Source organism: Alexandromys fortis, unplaced genomic scaffold (genome assembly GCF_014885135.2).
Source record: "Alexandromys fortis isolate MF-2015 unplaced genomic scaffold, M_Fortis_MF-2015_v1.1 scaffold_134, whole genome shotgun sequence".
NCBI lineage: Eukaryota > Metazoa > Chordata > Mammalia > Rodentia > Cricetidae > Alexandromys > Alexandromys fortis.
Genome location: NW_026068007.1, coordinates 4,582,376 through 4,600,343, shown reverse-complemented (window position 1 = coordinate 4,600,343; position 17,968 = coordinate 4,582,376). Strand labels below are relative to the sequence as shown.

General features: G+C 47.7%; 1 protein-coding gene and 1 pseudogene across 1 annotated transcript; both read left to right on the top strand.

Annotated features, from left to right (window-relative positions):
• Positions 1-392: 392 nt before the first annotated feature.
• LOC126513306 (dnaJ homolog subfamily A member 1-like) lies at positions 393-1,322 on the top strand (annotated as a pseudogene).
• A 1,206-nt stretch (positions 1,323-2,528) lies between these two features.
• On the top strand, positions 2,529-13,771 carry LOC126513337 (UL16-binding protein 1-like). Its single transcript, XM_050161660.1, has 9 exons — positions 2,529-2,539; positions 3,143-3,265; positions 3,373-3,409; positions 3,544-3,771; positions 6,856-6,988; positions 10,909-11,160; positions 11,505-11,786; positions 12,275-12,429; positions 13,046-13,771. Exons 1-8 carry the CDS (start codon positions 2,529-2,531, stop codon positions 12,424-12,426), a joined length of 1,218 nt encoding a protein of 405 aa, XP_050017617.1. The 3' UTR covers positions 12,427-12,429; positions 13,046-13,771.
• The last annotated feature ends 4,197 nt before the right edge of the window (positions 13,772-17,968 follow it).

Below are 17,968 nucleotides of genomic sequence, written 5' to 3'. Positions count from 1 at the left end.
GATGGTCTATCGGGAACTCACCAAGGCCAGCTGGCCTGGGTCTGAAAAAGCATGGGATAAAACCGGTCTTGCTGAACATAGCAGACAATGAGGACTACTGAGACCTCAAGAACAATGGCACTGGGTTTTTGATCCTACTGCATGTACTGGCTTTGTGGGAGCCTAGGCAGTTTGGATGCTCACCTTACTAGACCTGGATGGAGGTGGGTGGTCCTTGGACTTCCCACAGGGCAGGGAACACTGATTGCTCTTCAGGCTGATGAGGGAAGGGGACTTGATTGGGGGAGGGGGAGGGAAATGGGAGGCGGTGGCAGGGAGGAGGCAGAAATTTTTAATAAATAAATTAATTAATTAAAAAAAGAAAACTGGCTCTGCAGAAGAATGTGATCTGTGACAAATACGAAGGCCGAGGTGGTAAGAAAGGAGCAGTAGAGTCCTGTCCCAACTGTTGTGGGACTGGCATGCAAATAAGGATTCATCAGATCGGACCAGGAATGGTCCAGCAAATTCAGTCACTGTGCATGGAATGCCAGGGTCATGGAGAACGCATCAGTCCTAAAGACAGATGTAAAAGCTGCAATGGAAGAAAGATAGTTTGAGAGAAGAAGATTGTAGAGGTTCATATTGATAAAGGCATGAAAGATGGTCAGAAGATAACTTTCCATGGTGAAGGAGACCAAGAGCCAGGACTGGAGCCAGGAGACATTATCATTGTGTTAGACCTGAAGGACCATGCTGTTTTTACATGACGAAGAGAAGACTTTTTCATGTGTATGGACATGCAGCGGGTTGAAGCCTTGTGCGGCTTCCAAAAGCCAATAATCCACTCTTGACAACCGAACCATAGTCATCACCTCTCATCCAGATCAGATTGTCAAGCATGGAGATATAAAATGTGTGCTGAACGAAGGTATGCCAATATATTGTCGGCGGTATGAAAAAGGACGACTAATCATTGAGTTTAAGATAAACTTTCCTGAGAATGGCTTTCTCTCTCCCGATAAACTTTCTTTGTTGGAAAAACTCCTTCCTGAAAGGAAGGAAGTAGAAGAGACTGATGAAATGGATCAGGTAGAAGTGGTGGATTTGATCCAATCAGGAAAGACGGCGTCATTATAATGGAGAAGCATATGAGGACGATGATCATCACCCTAGAGGTGGCGTTCAGTGTCAGACCTCTTAATGGGCCAGTTACTGTTTGTCACTCTATATGCAGTAGTGAATGTGGGAAGGACTGTAATCATAATATGCCCTCTACTTGGCTGTTGTCCTTTTTTTAATATTCAACTATAGTAGTGTTTTCAAAGTTAAATGAAGAATAAACAAAATATAAAAGCTCAAAAATAATTTTCGGGATTTTGGGTGCCGGGAAGTGGCCATTTGAATTGATATGTAAAGGGCATTTGGGCCAGATCTGGCTACAGAGGCAGAAGAGTTTAGAAGTCATTAAGGATAAAAGTCTGAGGTTTTCCAAGAGACATCCCAGTGGGGAGCTAAGAGAAACAGACGATGACACAGTTCCCATGAGTGAGGCAATAAGTAAGGTCCAAGGGTCTGCAATTCCTAATGTCCCAGGAATTCAGACAAGATCGATGTAGAAGGCACAGGCTGTTCAGTGAGTAGTGATACACAGAGCAGGGGCTAGGGTTCCATCTGAGAGACACCTGGATTGCCTGGTACCAAGACTTGTCTGAGAAGCAAGAAGACACATTTGAGAGAGAATCCTCACAGGTGGGAAATAGCCAGAGGTAGAGAAGTGGGGAACCTCACCAATCATGTCAGTGTTCGACAGGGGAACCCAGCGATCCATTGGTTGGAGAAGCAAGGCTGTCTGTCATATTTGGACCCGGTTCCTTGTGTCGGAGTGCCTCTGACTGCCAGCGGGCTGGAGGAAGCACTAGCAGGGCCTGCCTATTCTTGGGGAACCAAGGTTACAATTCAATTGAAAATGGTGGGAAGTAGTCACCCCATACATCAGGGCTCACTAGGAAGGTTTATTAGAAGAGGACAGAGAGGGGGCAAAAAGAGGGACAGAGACAGGAGGAAAGACGGGGGCTGGGAAGGGACAGAGACTGAGCAGAGGCAAGTAGACAAGAGTGGCAGAAGAGAAATCAACAGGAGGAGGCAAGGCCCGCCTTTCACAAGGGAACACAGCAAATGTGCACAGAAGGTGCTCCCAGTGGCTGCAGCTGAGGACATATCCTGTCAGGACCCTAAGGGCAGGCCAGTTCAGATGCCTAAATACTAACATTTATCCTGTGGGAGGATGTAAGGTAGATAAAATCCCCCATATTAGTGTGAGGAGGCGACTGAAAAGGCTTGTTTGTCTGGGAACTCCAGATGCCCTTGATTGTCACCGTGATACAACATGAGACAGATACTGAGTCTCAGGATCTAGTGAGGGTCCATGTCAAAAGAGGGCTGCAGACTCTGTGGACCCAAAAAGTGTAACACATCAGGAGTGGGCAGAACTAGAATCTTGGGTGTGAGATTAGGGAGACCTAACAGTTAGACAATCTGATAGGGACATGGGAAAGGGGTGCGTAGGGAGGGAGAGGGAGGGCATTGCAGAAGAAAGTGGGATGTGAGTAAAGGGGAATCAGAATCGATACAACTGAGCTGATAGGGAATATGGAAAAGCATCCTCTACTTAGTGAAGAGAGGAGGTAAATACAGGAGGAGGAAAGTGAGGGAGGTAAAGTAACAGCAGGAGGGTTGGAAAGGTGACAAGGGTTCATGCTATTAACTATTTACCTAAAATTATAACAAACATAAATCTGTGTATAACTAGACCTATGTAGTTCTATGAACATTCTCATGGGGGTTGATGGTGCTCCCTCCATGAGACTACCTAACAGAACCCCAATATCAGACAAGAGAGACCCTCATTGGGGTTGTTGGTCAGGGCTACTCAGCAACCGGCTGGACCTGCAGGCAAGAGTTTGCCCCTGCTCTTTCCGCTCCCGACTTCCCGCGCTCCCCGCCGCCAACTGTGGGAGAATTTTCTAGAATTCACCCCAATTTCTGCCATTTGGGGGAAAGTTGCAGAAGGGGAGAGGGAGTAGTAAAAGAAAGAAAGCCTCCCCTGGATATTTTTTTCCCTCGCCGCTTTTTCGCGGACCGGGCATGCCGTCACTGCTAGAAGGAGGGCGCCCGCCAGGCTAGGCACCCGCGCCTTCGCGGTCGCGTCCTTCCCTGTGCAGCTCAGGCGGGGCGGACCTGTGCGGGCGGGCGTGTGGGAGGGGCGAGTGGCGGCCGCGGGACCGTGAGTCCTGAAACTTGTGTTAGGTCGCCCGTTTAGGCAGAGACCATTGAGCCAGGCAGGTCCGCCTCGAGACCTCTGCGCTCGCCCTTCTGCCCTTCTGCGCCCAGAGGCTGCTGTCTGGTGCCGGCTCGCATACTTGGCCAGGTAAGGTGGCGGCGGTGGCCGGGTGCGGGAAGTGGAGGACGACAGGGACTGGGGATGGGGAAGCGCGGGAGCAGACGGGTCAAAGAGACCCGCTGACGCGGAGGGTGGGGACTTTAATCGTTTCCTGAGGGCAGAAAAAAAAGGCGGGGGAGGAGTTCTGTGGTCCAAACCCCGCGAGCACTGCCCGCCTCACAAAAGCGAAAAAAGTTGACGCGCTCAGTGGATTGCTCTGCGCCTGGTCCCCGCGAAGCAGAGGTGTCTGTCTGTCCATGCTCCCTGATAGCCAGGGTAAGAGAGTGAGCCGCACTGCCTGGTCGCGTGGTTCAGGGCTCTTGCCCCACCCTTCCACGGGGGACACGAAGGTAAATGTCGATTCTATTTCCCTTCTCTGTCCTGCAGCCACCGTCCAGGTTACTTATTCTCCTCTTTCCCCGCTGATTTTTGTTCTTTTTTGGGTGGGGGGGGGGCGCGAAAAAAAAACGGAGTCTCTTTCCTTATACAACTTCCTCTGGCGCCCATTGCAAGGAACCCCCACCCACCCACCCACGCATGGTTATCCTTTCTCCTGCTCCTTTGCCACCTCGGGGCCACCTCTAGAAACAAGCATTTGATATCACCCAAAGTTCTCAGGAACAAAAACAGATTTTTAAAAATTTGTTCTAAGTTAAGAGAAGCTGAGATGAGAAATAAAAATCCCCAAAACGCCTGTGTGTGTGTGTGTGTGTGTGTGTGTGTGTGTGTGTGTGTGTGCAATAAGAATACTCCGCGATTGGCACTGAGCACAAGCACCCTCACAAATAAGCACAGCGGACCCACGGCAGGACCTGAAGGCAAGAGTTGCCCGTGCTCTTCCCGCTAGCCACTTCCCGCGCTTCCTGCCACCGCCAACTGTGGGAGAATTTTCTAGAGATCACCTCCAATTTCCACGATTTGGGAGAAAGTTGCACAAGGGGAGAGGGGGGAGAAAAAGAAAGAAAGCCTCCCCTGAATTTTTCCCCTGGCTTTTTTGCGGGCCAGGCATTGCCGTCCCCGCTCGAAGAAGGGCGCTGGCCAGGCCGGGCACCCGCGCCTTCGCGGTTGCTTTCTTCTAGGTGCAGCTCAAGCAAGCGGTGAAGATGGGCACGGACGGACTAGAGCGGGCATGTGGGAGGGGCGGGGGTCGTCTGGGGACCGTGAGTCCTGAAACTTGTTTTAGGACGCCCGTTTTGGCAAAGGCCATCAAGCCAGGTCTGCCTCGCCCCCCACCCCCACCCCACCCCACCCCCGCGCTCGCAACTTCCACTTTTCTGCGCTCAGGAGCTGGTGTCTGGTGCCGGCTCGCATCCTAGGGGCCCTGCTTAGGCGGCGGAGGTGGCCAGGCTGGGAAAGTGGAGAACGACAGGGGGTGGGGCTAGGGAAGCGCGGGAGCAGAGGTGTCCACCATGCGCCCAGCCAGCCCCCCCGACCTGAGGAGGAGGCAAACTTGAGAGAGCGGCCTTCCAAGGGGCACGCGGGCGGAAGGGGGGGGGACTTTAATCATTTCCTGAGGGTGGAAAAGGCGGGGGAGGAGTTCTGTGGTCCAAACCCCGCGAGCACTGCCCACTGCACAAACGTGAAAGAAAGTTGACGCACCCAGCGGCTTGCTCTGCGCCCGGCCCCTGCGAGGCAGAGGTGTCTGTCTGTCCATTCTATCCGCCCCGTGCTCCCTGATAGCCAGAGTAAGAGATTGAGCCGCACTGCCTGGTCGCATGGGTCAGGGCTCTTGCCCCACCCTTCCACGGGGGACACGAAGGTAAATGTCGATTCTATTTCCCTTCTCTGACCTGCAGCCACCGTCCAGGTTACTTATTCTCCTCTTTCCCCGCTGATTTTTGTTCTTTTTTGGGTGGGGGGGGCGCGAAAAAAACCGGAGTCTCTTTCCTTATGCAACTTCCTCTGGCGCCCATTGCAAGGAACCCCCACCTACCCACCCACGCAGGGTTATCCTTTCTCCTGCTCCTTTGCCACCTCGGGGCCACCTCTAGAAACAAGCATTTGATATCACCCAAAGTTTCCAGGAACAAAAACAGATTAAAAAAATTGTTCTAAGTCAAGGGAAACAGATGAGAAATAAAACACACAAAGCGCGCGCGTGTGTGTGTCTGTGTGTCTTAAATTCTCTTGCAAACATACAAAACACACTTACAAAACACACTTAAAAGTGACAACAAATTTAAATTTTTTAAACTTACAAAAACACACTTAAAAGTGACAACAAATTTAAATTTTCTCTACCAAGAATTTGGACTTTTCCTATGTAAAAGCCTCTTCTAAAACAGAAAAAAAATCATTTATTTTTATCTGATGAGTGCTTTGTCTGTGTGTGATTCTCTGTGCTCTGTGTGTGTGTGTGTGTGTGTGTGTGTGTGTGCAGTGCCTATGGAGGCCAGGAGCCTGCATGGAATCCTTTGGAACCTCAGTTCCCCAGGTTGTGAGCTGTTGTGTGAATGCTGGGGATCCAGCCTGGGTCCCCAAAGAGCAGCTGGTGCTCTCACCCTCTGAGCTCTGAGTCTTCTCTCCAGACCCCAGAAGCTGCTTTTAATTGTAAGAAGTTTTTTTTTTTTTTTTTGATTGCAAAACTTTCCAAAATGTCTTAGGCTCCAATGTCACAGAGTTAAGGGAAAAGCTCAGCCTTGCTGACAAGATAGCAATTGTCTACATTAGGGGAAAAGTAAAAGGAAAGAAATGGAGGGGGTGGGGGATAACTAGGGAGAGTCAGGGTTGGGTGACAGTGGCAAGCAGAGAGGTGACAAATACCATGTGGGTGCAGGAGGGGTGAGAGGAAAGGGACCTACAGTGGCAGATGAGTCTGAGATGGAGGAGAAACTTGAGAAAGAGGAAGTCAGGAGGAGCAGGAGGTCTGAGGGAGATTCACAGTGTGTGAAGTTGTAGCAGAAGCAGAGGGAACTGCTAGAAGAGTGATTCAGAGGCATCTACTTTGATGAGGACAGGAATGCCAAGCAATAAATACCACAGGGCGTGGTTGTGTGCATGGACACCGCACAGGGCTTACACAGTCCCAAATAAATTTATCTGCATCTCCCTGAGGTCTGCAGAGAAGCAGCCCAAAGCATAGATGAGTTTCCTGGTTCTGTTTCCCATGGTCCCAGAGGGCACAGCTGCCAGTGAGTGAGAGGAAGGGACCAAGGGTGCAGAGTCCAGGACCACAGTGCCCTTACCTCTCAGTTCACATGGTGCCCTTCATGCACCTAAGGGCACAAGGACCGCGGTTCTCTGGTAGGGAGGATCTGAGCCCCAGGGCCCAGGATGGATCCCCAAAGAGATGCAGGAAAAGACTGGAACTAGGAACCAGCATGGCTGGAACATGGAAAGACCTGAATTCACAGCCCAGGTGTCTGGGACCTTTGGGAATCTCTGCTAGGGTCCTCTGTAGGGCAGTACTGAGGTCTCCTGGATTCTCTCCACAGCTCCAGTCACATCTGTCAGTATCCAGGTCTCAGGAAGGAACCAGGGCAAAGCCTCGGAACTCACTGAGCAATCTTTTTCAGATGCTGAGACTGTTGGCTCTACTGAGCTGTCTGGGGACCAAGCAGTTGACTGGTGAGTTCTCAGGGTCTAAGTGGAGAGTGGCTGGGGGAACAGAACCTGGCTCTGAGTCAGGAAGTTTGCAATATGCCTAGGTTAGCTAGAAGCTCCTGGGCTTCTCTTTCTCCTCTTCTCCACCACAGTGCCCAGTTTCTCCCTGGCACTACCACACTAGGATTTGATAGATTAAACAAGTTAGGAGAAAAGTGAGGGCAGAGGACAGTGCAGGAGGCAAGTTAATGAAGAGTGCTGGGTGACAGGAGGGAATGCCTGGTGGCATCCTCAGCACCACTGTGGTCACAGGAAACCTGAAATTCAGTCACCTGGACCAGATGTGCTAGGCACAATTAAAGACCCCACCAGGAGGCGGTCTCACACAGCTCCCCTTGACCTAAGGTTGTCTATGCTTTGAAGACTGCCTTCCTGGGATTCCTCACAAGCCCTCCACCATTCTGGGACCTCTTTGTCCTTAACTTTCTTTCTTACATTCCTAAGGTATTCTCCAGAAGAATGCAATAGATGCTTCCAGGGACAAGACAGTCACAACCACACACGTTCATACTTTTCCCCTAGTTATTTTTATTATTGTTGTTTTGTTTTAAGCAGGATTTCACACTATAGCCCATACTAGAAGAATTGCGAAAATCCCTCCTCTCCCCCAGTTTACCAAATGCGAGGATTACCACTTTGTGCCAGCAGGCTCAACTTCAGTTCCCATGAGACTCAACAGCTACCATCGCTATTACAGCAGGGAGCATGGCAGCAGGCATGTGAGCCGAGCTGCAAACTTAGAGCAATCATATTTTTAGTTCAACTTGTTCTGGTATTAATTGGTTTTGGTTTTTGAGAAAATGTCTCATTGAATGTCTTAGAATCACTACAGAGAACAGGCTGGCCTCAGACTCTGAAAGATCCACCTGGCTCTGCCTCTGAAGTGCAGGGATTAGAACCCTGTGATAACATGACCAGTTGAGAGCCTGCATTTTTAACATCAAGCAAGGTCCAGAGATGAAGAAAGGGGAATGGGTTTGAAAGCCACATCTCAGTGTCATACTTCCTTCAGCCAGGCCACACCTCCTGAACCAGTCCAAACACTGCCACCAAGTATTCAAACACCCTACTCTATAAAAGACAGGTTCATTCAAATAACCACACCAGACATCCACAATAGCATCTCGGGGTTGGTATCTGAGTGACAGGGCAGTAATGCAGCAATAAAAAAAAAAAAATGAGTGCCCTTGTTGTGGGGACAAAAGGTCTCTCTTGTTGAGATCTGATTGGTCCTCCTAGAAAGATAACCTTGGAGGTTGTTCAGCTTTAGCTGTTTTTTAGATTTGTTTTAACTGCATGTATGTATGTATTATGTGCACCACATATGTGCCTGGTGGCCTCAGAGGTCAAAAGAGGTCGTTGGATCTGGAACTGGAGCTGCAGGCAGTGGTGAGCCAGCATGTGTGGTTGCTGAGAACCAAACGTGGATCCTCTGCAAGAGCAGACAGTGCCTGTAGTAATAAGGAGCGGCTGGGCCGTGTCCCGCCACCCAGCTAGCTGTATACCCGAAATAATTACAAGGAAACTGTATTCATTTAAAACACTGCTTGGCCCATTAGTTTTAACCTCTTATTGGCTAGGTCTTACATAATGATCTAACCCATTTCTAATAATCTGTGTAGCCCACGAGGTGGCTTACCAGGGAAGATCTTAACCTGCATCTGTCTGGAGTGGGAGAATCATGGCGACTCAGTGACTCGGCTTCTTTCTCCCAGCATTCTGTTCTGTCTACTCCGCCTACCTAATTTTCTGTTCTATTAAAGGGCCAAGGCAGTCTCTATTTAACCAATGAAATTAACACAAAACAGAAGACTCTCCCCCATCAAGTGCCCACAACCACAGCACCACCAATGGTTCAGTTTAAACAATGGGCACAGGAGTCAGGGTTTTCATGACAGCAGCTTTCAGATTCATGACTGTCTGTTCTATTTTTAATTATTAAAATCCATTCACATGTGGGTTGGCTAAACACTTATCTATATTTAGAATTTTGATGTTCTGTTAGCCATGACTCTCTTAAGCCATTAGGCTTCAAGGTGGGTCCCCCTAGTCATAAAGAGACTACTGTCCTTGATGTTACTGCCTCTTGACCAGTGCACATGGTGGGATTTTTCTTTATCATATTTGCTGGGATTCAGGAATACAGTTTCTGAACCCACCCCAGCCTTGAGCCATCATCATCACCATAATCTCTGAGCTTGCAGCAATGCTGGTGCCCTTCTCCCTGGTCCTTCTCACTGTGCTTCTCAGCATGGATGCTCCAGCATCCACAGACAGCATGGACTCTGCACTCTTCCCCTGGAAATGTTTGCTGTTCCATCCACTCTGGCACATGCACTTCTCTGAGATTGTTGATCCCCACTCTTCTACTGCCAGATTCAACCAGCCTAGATTGTCTTTGTCTTACAGTGTGGGCTAGCCTCTGACCAGGTCCAGGAAGCCTTCCCTGGAGCTCTGCAGTATCCATGGAATCTGGCAGATGTTGTTCTGGTTTAATTCTGTTGCTGTGATAAGCACTGTACCAGAAGCGGCTTAAAAGGGAAAGTTACTTATTTGACTCCTACTTCTAAGCCATAGTCTGTCGCTGAGGGAGGTCAGGGCAGGTACTCAAAGGCAGACTCGCGTGCTATTCCACACAGCATTATCTATGAACAAGGAACTCACTTCACGGCCAGAGAGGCACAGCAGGAACCATGGAGGAAGAGCAGATGCTGCTTGCTGTCTGGTTCTCTAACTCCTGCATAGCTAGATTTCTAATCCAACAACAGTCCAAGTGCCCAGGGAATGGTAATGCCCACGGTGGCCAGACATTCCTACAGCATGAACAGTCAAAACAGTCCTTCAATGCACACTCCCCTCTTAGGTGACTCTAGGCTGGATCAAACTGGCAGTTAGAGCTAACCAGCACAGATATTCAAGTCTATGATGTGAGAGTACAGATCAGTAAAAACGGTGTCCATGCAACCTCTGTTCCATCCTCACCCTGCTCACTCTGCCCCCCCCCCCAGCCTCACACACCATCCTGTCTGCACACAGTCTACATGAACAGCTTCTGGAGATTCTACAGAATGAACAGATCCAGAAAAGACATCCTGAATTTTTCTGCTATAACTGACAAGGCCCGCCAAGATAATGTGAAAACAGATAAGAGAATTGTCCTGTTGAAGAGCAGGGGTCATACAGACCTTGACCTGCATCTTCAAACAAGAGAGAATGACTGACTATACTTTAATTAACATAGTGAAAGTTCAGTCAGGATTAAATTGTATTTACTTGTTTCTACATTTTTTTAAATCTTTTTTTTAATTTATTAAAGCTTTCTGTCTCTTCCCCACCGCGGCCTCCCCTGTCCCTCCCCCTCCCCCAGTCAAGTCCCCCTCCCTCGTCAGCCCAAAGAGCAATCAGGGTTCTCTGCCCTGTGGGAAGTCCAAGGACCACCCACTTCCATCCAGGTCTAGTAAGGTGAGCATCCAAACTGCCTAGGCTCCCACAAAGCCAATACGTGCAGTAGGATCAAAAACCCATTGCCATTGTTCTTGAGGTCTCAGTAGTCCTCATTGTCTGCTATGTTCAGCGAGACCGGTTTTAACCCAGGCTTTTTCAGACCCAGGCCAGCTGGCCTTGGTGAGTTCCCAATAGAACATCCCCATTGTCTCAGTGTGTGGGTGCACCCCTCGCGGTCCTGAGTTCCTTGCTCGTGCTCTCTCTCCTTCTGCTCCTGATTTGGACCTTGAGATTTCAGTCTGGTGCTCCAATGTGGGTCTCTGTCTCCTTTCATCGCCTGATAAAGACTCCCTTCAAGAGGACTCTCCTGTTCCACAGGCAGAGACTGTCTCTGAGCCCCTGCTCCGCATCCCTAACCTCACTGCATGTTTCCTTCACAGATGCTGCTTCTCTTTGCTACACCTACACTGTTAACGTTTCAGAGTCTGGACTGTCCCACAAAATCCAAGGACAACTGGATGAAAAGACTTTTATTTTATGTTACCATACCTACTGCCGTGCCATTGGTGGTCTGGGGGAAACACTAAAAGCCATACAGTCCTGGGAAAAACAGGTTAACACTCTGAAAGACGGAATTGACCTGGTCACTGGCCAAGCACTTCACATGAAGCACGAGACTGATACAGTCAGAGGTGAGTTTCAAACAGCCCCATAGTGCTGGGTATGAAGCTCAGTGATAGAGTGCTTGCCTAGCACACGTGAGGACCTGGGTTCAATCCCCACTGTTGCAATTTAATAAAAGAACAATCAGATGGGCATCTGAGGGAAAGAACAGGACTTGTGATGGGCTAGGGACATTCATTGTTTTCATGGAGGATAAGAAATGAATCACTGGTGATCCCTCCCACCTCAGAGGTCCAGCACCAAGGATAAAATGTGTGTGAAGGATAGAGCAAGGTCAGAGGATGGGAAGGGAGGAGGGTAGGTAGCCAGGATTCATCAAAGCCAGAGGCTGATCCCTTTCCAATGGGCACAGTGCCCTTCTCTCTGCAGGTCAAGAAATGCTGTTGGCATGAAGCAAATGGAAATTTCAATGCATCCTGTGCCTTATACCTCAATGGACAGAAAGTGCTGGATCTTCACCGAAGCACTGGAAACTGGACTGAAGTTGATCCTGGATCCATGCAGATAAAAGAGAAGTTGGAGAAAAACAAGGATTTAAGAGACTTCTTAAACAAGACCTCAGAGGGGGATTGCAGGGACTATCTTAAGAAGATAATCCCTAAGTTAGACTTGGAAAAAAAACTGGAGCCTACAGGTAACTGGGAAGAAGCTCTGTAGAGATAAGAGGTGTGTGTGTGTGTGTGTGTGTGTGTGTGTGTGAGATAATCTAATCCCCATGACTTCTTAAGTTATGGTCATTTTCCCATCAATTTTCCACTCTCAGCCTCTCCTGTCTCATTAATGGTGGTCACACTGTTCACTCTCTGTGTCATAGTAGAGACTTTTGTTTCCTGGCGTTGTCCTCATTCTAGAATCACTGTTGCTTTTATCTCACCTGATCTTTCTTCTTCCTGCCACTGTCCTCACAGGTCATCCTCATGCCTCCTCTCCTGCCAGCAGAAAAGATGCGGTCCCACCATTACCCTGCTTCGCCTACCATAGCTGCATGAGGGAACATGCCCTCTCTCCCTTCCCACTCACGAACCACCTAAGAGCTATTACATAGCAACAGAGGTGGATCTCTGTGTTACTGAATTACCTGAATACCCAGAAGCAATGACAAGATTTTTCTCTTGATTTCAGTTCTGGTCAAAGACACAGCTGGTATTTTCACATCAGCCTCACCAACCATTGCTCCAGATGTGGACCAGTCTTCATCCATGACCATGAAGCCCAATGCCTTTGCCTTGCTGTTCACCTTAGCCCTCCTGTTTCTCTTAAACTATCTGCAATGACAGGTACTGAGGGCGGGACTGGGAGTGGTGTGAGGGACAGATGGGTGAGGAGTGAAGAAGCAAGAGTGAATTCCTGAAGTCAAGATCTTGTCCCTCAACTGTAGCATCTTATTAAGAAAGGAGGCAAGAGATCTGGAATTCATGTCACCTGCTAGCAAGAGCTTCTGCATCCTCACAGATATGCAGGCTAACACTCATGCACAAAAAATAGAAGTGAATCAAACAGCAGCAGCAGCAGCCTCCAGATCCCTGAGAGCAGTGTCCCCACTGGAGGCCGGTAGACTGAGCTACTGCTGGTGTCTACTACCTTCTGGACTGCTTAGATAAACTTGGTTGCACCGGGACAGTCACACCCATCAGGCCCTGAGTCAGGAAGCAGAGCTAGTCATCAATCACCACTTCATTCTGATCTCCCAGGTCAAAAGTAGGGCCTGGGGTCCTGGGACAAGTGAACAAAGGATGAAGACAGTAGGGGATCCAGGATGGAGAGCCCAGGGGTGATGGAGAAGGGAACTGAATGGCTCTCAGTAAGGATGGCTGTGGAGTGGTGATACAGGGCACCAAGAGAACTGACCCAGATGTCTCCTCACCCTTCAAAAGACATGTTTCCTTGCTTTAGGTTGAAGATGCTACAGAGAAGTCATGAGAGTTCTTCTGGTTCCACCACTCTCCCTTTCCATCAGCCTCCACCAGATGAATCAGGATGCTGCTGACACAACATTTCATGGTCTATCATGCTGTGCTAATTGCTTAGAATCTTTTCTTATCACCTTGTACTGTTTCTCTTGGTGCTCCTTAGTGGGAATTGCCCTCATTGTAGAACTACTTTTACTAGAGATCTGGAAAGAAGTGGTTATTATCGATCCCTAGCATAGGAAACAGGATAATTGGATCTCCTTAGTGGGAATGTGAAGTTTTTACTCTTGCATATATAACTGGCAATAATCATATATCTCAGATATCAAAAGGAAACCTTTAACAACTAATCATAGAAAACAGAAGTTGAGGACCAGTTGTTTAGTAGAAATCACTGGTAACTGTACCAGGGCACACCTGACTCCATGATGGAAGCTCCATCCAGGCTGTAAAACTCAGCATATAGAAAGCACTACCTGCCACAACTCAAATAAAGGCCTAGTCCATCCAAGTCTCTGAATGGATTAACCTTGCTTTAGGCTTCTGTCCTTCCACTTCTACCAGTTCTTCTGTTAACTGAAGTATGTCCATCCATAGCATGGTTTTTGTGCTTAAAAGCTCTACCTGAGAAAGGCTCAGTGCTACACTGGGACCCTAAACACCCAGTGTAGTTGATGATCAACTAATAAAGAGTTTCTCCTGACTTAAATCCATGTCTGAGCAGTCTTCTCTAGTGAATACCCCACATTTCTGGAAGTTCCTGTGGAGAATCCTGAGCAAAACCTCAAGACAACAGAGGTCTCAGAACCCCTTGGAGTAGGGAAGATTGTGTTCATCAAGAAGCCCTAGGGCAGTGGTCCTCAACCTGTGGGTCACAACTCCCTTTGGGGGTTGAAGGGCCCTTTCAACGTGGTCACATACCAGATACCTTGCATAGCAGATATTTACATAACGATTCATACCAGTAGTAAAATTACAGTTATGAAGAAGTATCAAGAATAATTTTATGGTTTGAGATCAAAAACAATATGAGAAACTGTCTTAAAGGGTCACAGCATTGGGAAGATTAAGAACCATTGTCCTGGGGCTGTGCAACCCAAGTTCTAGGTCTCCAGGGCTCCCTTTGATCAATTTTTGCCTAAGGTTTCGGAGAAGTCTGACATTTTCACCCCAAAAGGAAACAAAATTAGATTGTCACTTCCAGAGATAAGTCTAGTTAAAGTGACATCTTTTTGGATGGGAGAGGTCCAACAAGGCCACTGGTTAAGTGTCAGAAGCCTGTGGGATGTCACTGGATTCCCCCTGTTTGTTCAGGTGTATGAATGTGTGGTAGTCATCAGTGGTTGTCTTCAGTCTATGTGTGTATATGGGTGTCTGTGTTTCTGTCACTTCCTGCTCTCTCTATCAACCAGTGCTTTCTCTGGTATGAAAAACCCCTGGCTTAAGACATGTGCCCTATTATTGGGTTCTCAGATCTTTTTTGGTTTTGCCGTGTCACCTAGAGAGAAACACAGAAACAAAGAAACAACAGAAACAAGAACCTTTCACCTGTCTCAGTCCCTGAGTAGGAGTGCTTGCTTGGCTTATTGTTTGACTCCTGCTCACGGCCACGGTTGGTCTCTGTGAGGAGAGGCCAAGTTTCTCATTCAAACCCCTCTGCATCTAGGTACAGGTTAAGCAATGACTTGCAGACTTCTATATTGGTGTACAGGGATAATTACTTTCAGACTCATAATCTGGAGCGTTGGATCTCACTGCAAAACCTTTCCAGACAAAAACCTTTAGCTGCCCATGAATTGTCCCATCAACTGCTACAAGCCACACAGAAAAGAGAGGCCCATGGAGTCTAATAGAGAGTTCTCCAGCCAGGCCACCAAAATGTTGTCCCAGGAGGATAAGCATGAAGGTAAAAGCAGTCACTAAACCAGACATTTGCATCCCCACATCCAAGAGTCAGGAAACTGCTTACAAGAGGGGGAAGAACGGATGTAAGAGAATCCTGTGTTCCAGCCATAACATGGCTGCTGCACTGCTGAACTCTCAGCAGCTCTGAGCACTTGCATGATCCCTGCACAAGAGCAGACCTGTCAGCCTTACCTTAAGGAGGGAGAGGAGTCATGAGTCTCCAGAGCTCCTTAGAATCTATCTACAGTTAATGGTGCTGTATCGGGAGAGACATTTTGTTCAGTGGAGTGACCCCTATTAAGAAGCCCATGTTGCTATCAATAACTCCTCACCCTTGCATCTATAAATTACCCCACATAAAATCATGGGGCCCAAGTTATTTTTAAAGAGTGGAGGGAGAGTAATTGGGATGAGAAAGCAGCTAGAGAGTGGGACTGGGACAGGAGAAGGAATGGAAGGGTTGATATGACCAAAATACCTCCTACACATATATGGAAACAGTTTCTATGTGTCATTAATGTGCTAGGACACTGTTCAAGGTTGATTAGTCTTTACTTTTTATGTGTGAGTATTTTCCTGTGTGTATGTTTTGTGTGTACCCGGTACTTTCAGAAGTCAAAAGAGAGCATCAGATCCCCTGGAACTGGAAATAATGTCTCAGAATGAAAAAAAAAACACATTGTTTTAATGATTATGCACTGTAATGGCCAGTTAAGTCATCATTTGTAGCGATGTCCTATTGAAGCTTGGTTAGAAGGACTCACAGGACCTCCTAACAAAGATGCCTGGTAATATGGGAATATAAATAAAAGTGGTAAATGTAAGATATGTGCTGGATAGTTTTATAGCAATTTGACGTAGCCAAAGGGGAAACCTCAATTTAAAAATACTTCTATCAAATCAGGCTGTAGGCAAGCCTGTAGGATATTTTCTTAGTTACTGATCAATGGCAGATTGCCAATCCCATGGTAATAGTCCTTTTCTATAAGAAAGCAGGCTGAGCAAGCCATGAGAAACAAGCCAGTAAGCAGCACCCAGCCATGGCCTCTGCATCAGCTCCTGCCTCCAGATTCCTTCCCTGTTTGAGTCCTGTCCTGACTTCTTTCAACTGATAAACAGTAAGTTGGAAATGGAAACCAAATAAACGCTTTCTTCCCCCAGGTTCCTTTGGTCATGATGTTTCTTCACAACAATAGTAACCCTAAAGAAGAAGAGTTGGTACTAGATAGTGTGGTATTCCTGTGACAGGCATGGACAGGGTTTTGGAGAGGAATGTCGAAGGGATTTGGAACTTTGGTCTGGAAAGTCATCAAGTGTTGAGAGCATTGCAGACAATGGAGGCCTGGATGGGAAGTCTGGGAAAGCAGGTTGTTATGAGAACCACAAATTTATAGATATATTTATCAATTTATTAAAGAGTGTGATAGGGAAACAGACTCACAGATTCAGGACAAGTTACATCCAGTTGGAAAGTCCTTCCATTCAGCCAAGAGATCTGGGAACAAGCCACACACTGCTTCAAGCTGCCTGATCTGGTCTTCTCAACACAAGAGAGCACACAACCTCTGTCAGTCTCCTATTAAGAAGTCAAGCCCTAAGGACCTAAGACCACCAAATACATTGGTGGAATGAATTCCCACAACAGTCAACTCTACTGGGGAATTTGAATTAAAAATCAATGATTCTGGATAGCTGTGATCAAAAAATCAGCAGTGATAACAAGGTACCAGAATAAGTTAAGTGAGTCCTTTGCTTTGCTGGGATACTCAATGCTGACCACCTGGAGTTGAGAAATTCGCAGTGACTACAAGAGACCGGCATCTTAGAGGTGAGGTCTTCTGGAAAGTGTTCCCTGAGAGTAAGCACACACACACAGGCTGTGTTCCAGACACGGCCAAGATTGTACCTTGTGTTGGCAGTGGAAGTTGATAGTGTAAGAACCACCCAGGTTGTGCTAGTTCTAAAGGTGTGAAGGTGTCATGTGGGCTAGGCACTGTGTAGCAGGACTGGACTCACATGGAGAGAGCCCAGGATAGGATACTAGTGAAACTGTAGTTGCAGCAGAAGATCCCCGCATTTTGGAGATAACCAGTACCATGGGATGACCCACAAGAACAGCAGCAGCAGAAGTGAAGCCAGCCAGAGCTTAGAAGACCAGCTGTGTATGCCACAGAGGGTGAGCTACAGAAGTAACTTGAGAGTTGATGGTGTGCAACACATAGTTCAATCATGGACCCTGTGACCAAGTCCTCACTGGGGACTCTATCACTGGGCCTGTTCTCTAAAAAGAGTTTCTGGTGAAGTTAGACTCATAAAGGCAGATTAAGGGCAAAGTCTAAGGAACTGCAGAATGTAAGACCTTACAAGAAGAAGGAAGGGTAAAGAAAGACCCAACTAAGCAACCTGAGACACAAAAGCACATGTCATCCCCAAAGAACAGCAGAGATAGAAGCTGCTTTTATTAGTGTTCTGTGTAGAGACCACATAACCATGGCAATTCTTATAAAGTATCTGATTGGGCCTTGCTTACAGTTTCAGACGTTTAGTCCATTGCCATCATAGCAGGGAGTCTGACAGCATGCTGCAGACGTGGTGCTGGAGAAGGACCTGAGAGTTCTACATCAGGACCCAAAGGCACAGAAGAGAGCCACTGGGCTTGGATAGGGCTCCGGAAATCTCAAAGCCCATCCACCAGTGATTCACTTCCTCCAACAAGGAAGTACCCCAAACAGGATGCACCTCCAAATCCTTCTATGTAATGCCAACCCCTGATGACTTAGCATTCAAGTACATGAGGACCATTCTTCAAACCAGCACACAGGACCATCTCTTCAGGTCCCTTCCTGAGCTCTGCACCTTCACTCCAGACTGCTGCCCTGATCAGTGCTTGTCTTTGTAAAGTTTGTCCTTCCCTACATTTCTACAGAGCACACAGGATGACAACAGACAAACCCTGCCCCACTATTCCACTATTCCACCCTGTCTGCTGGATCAAACCAAG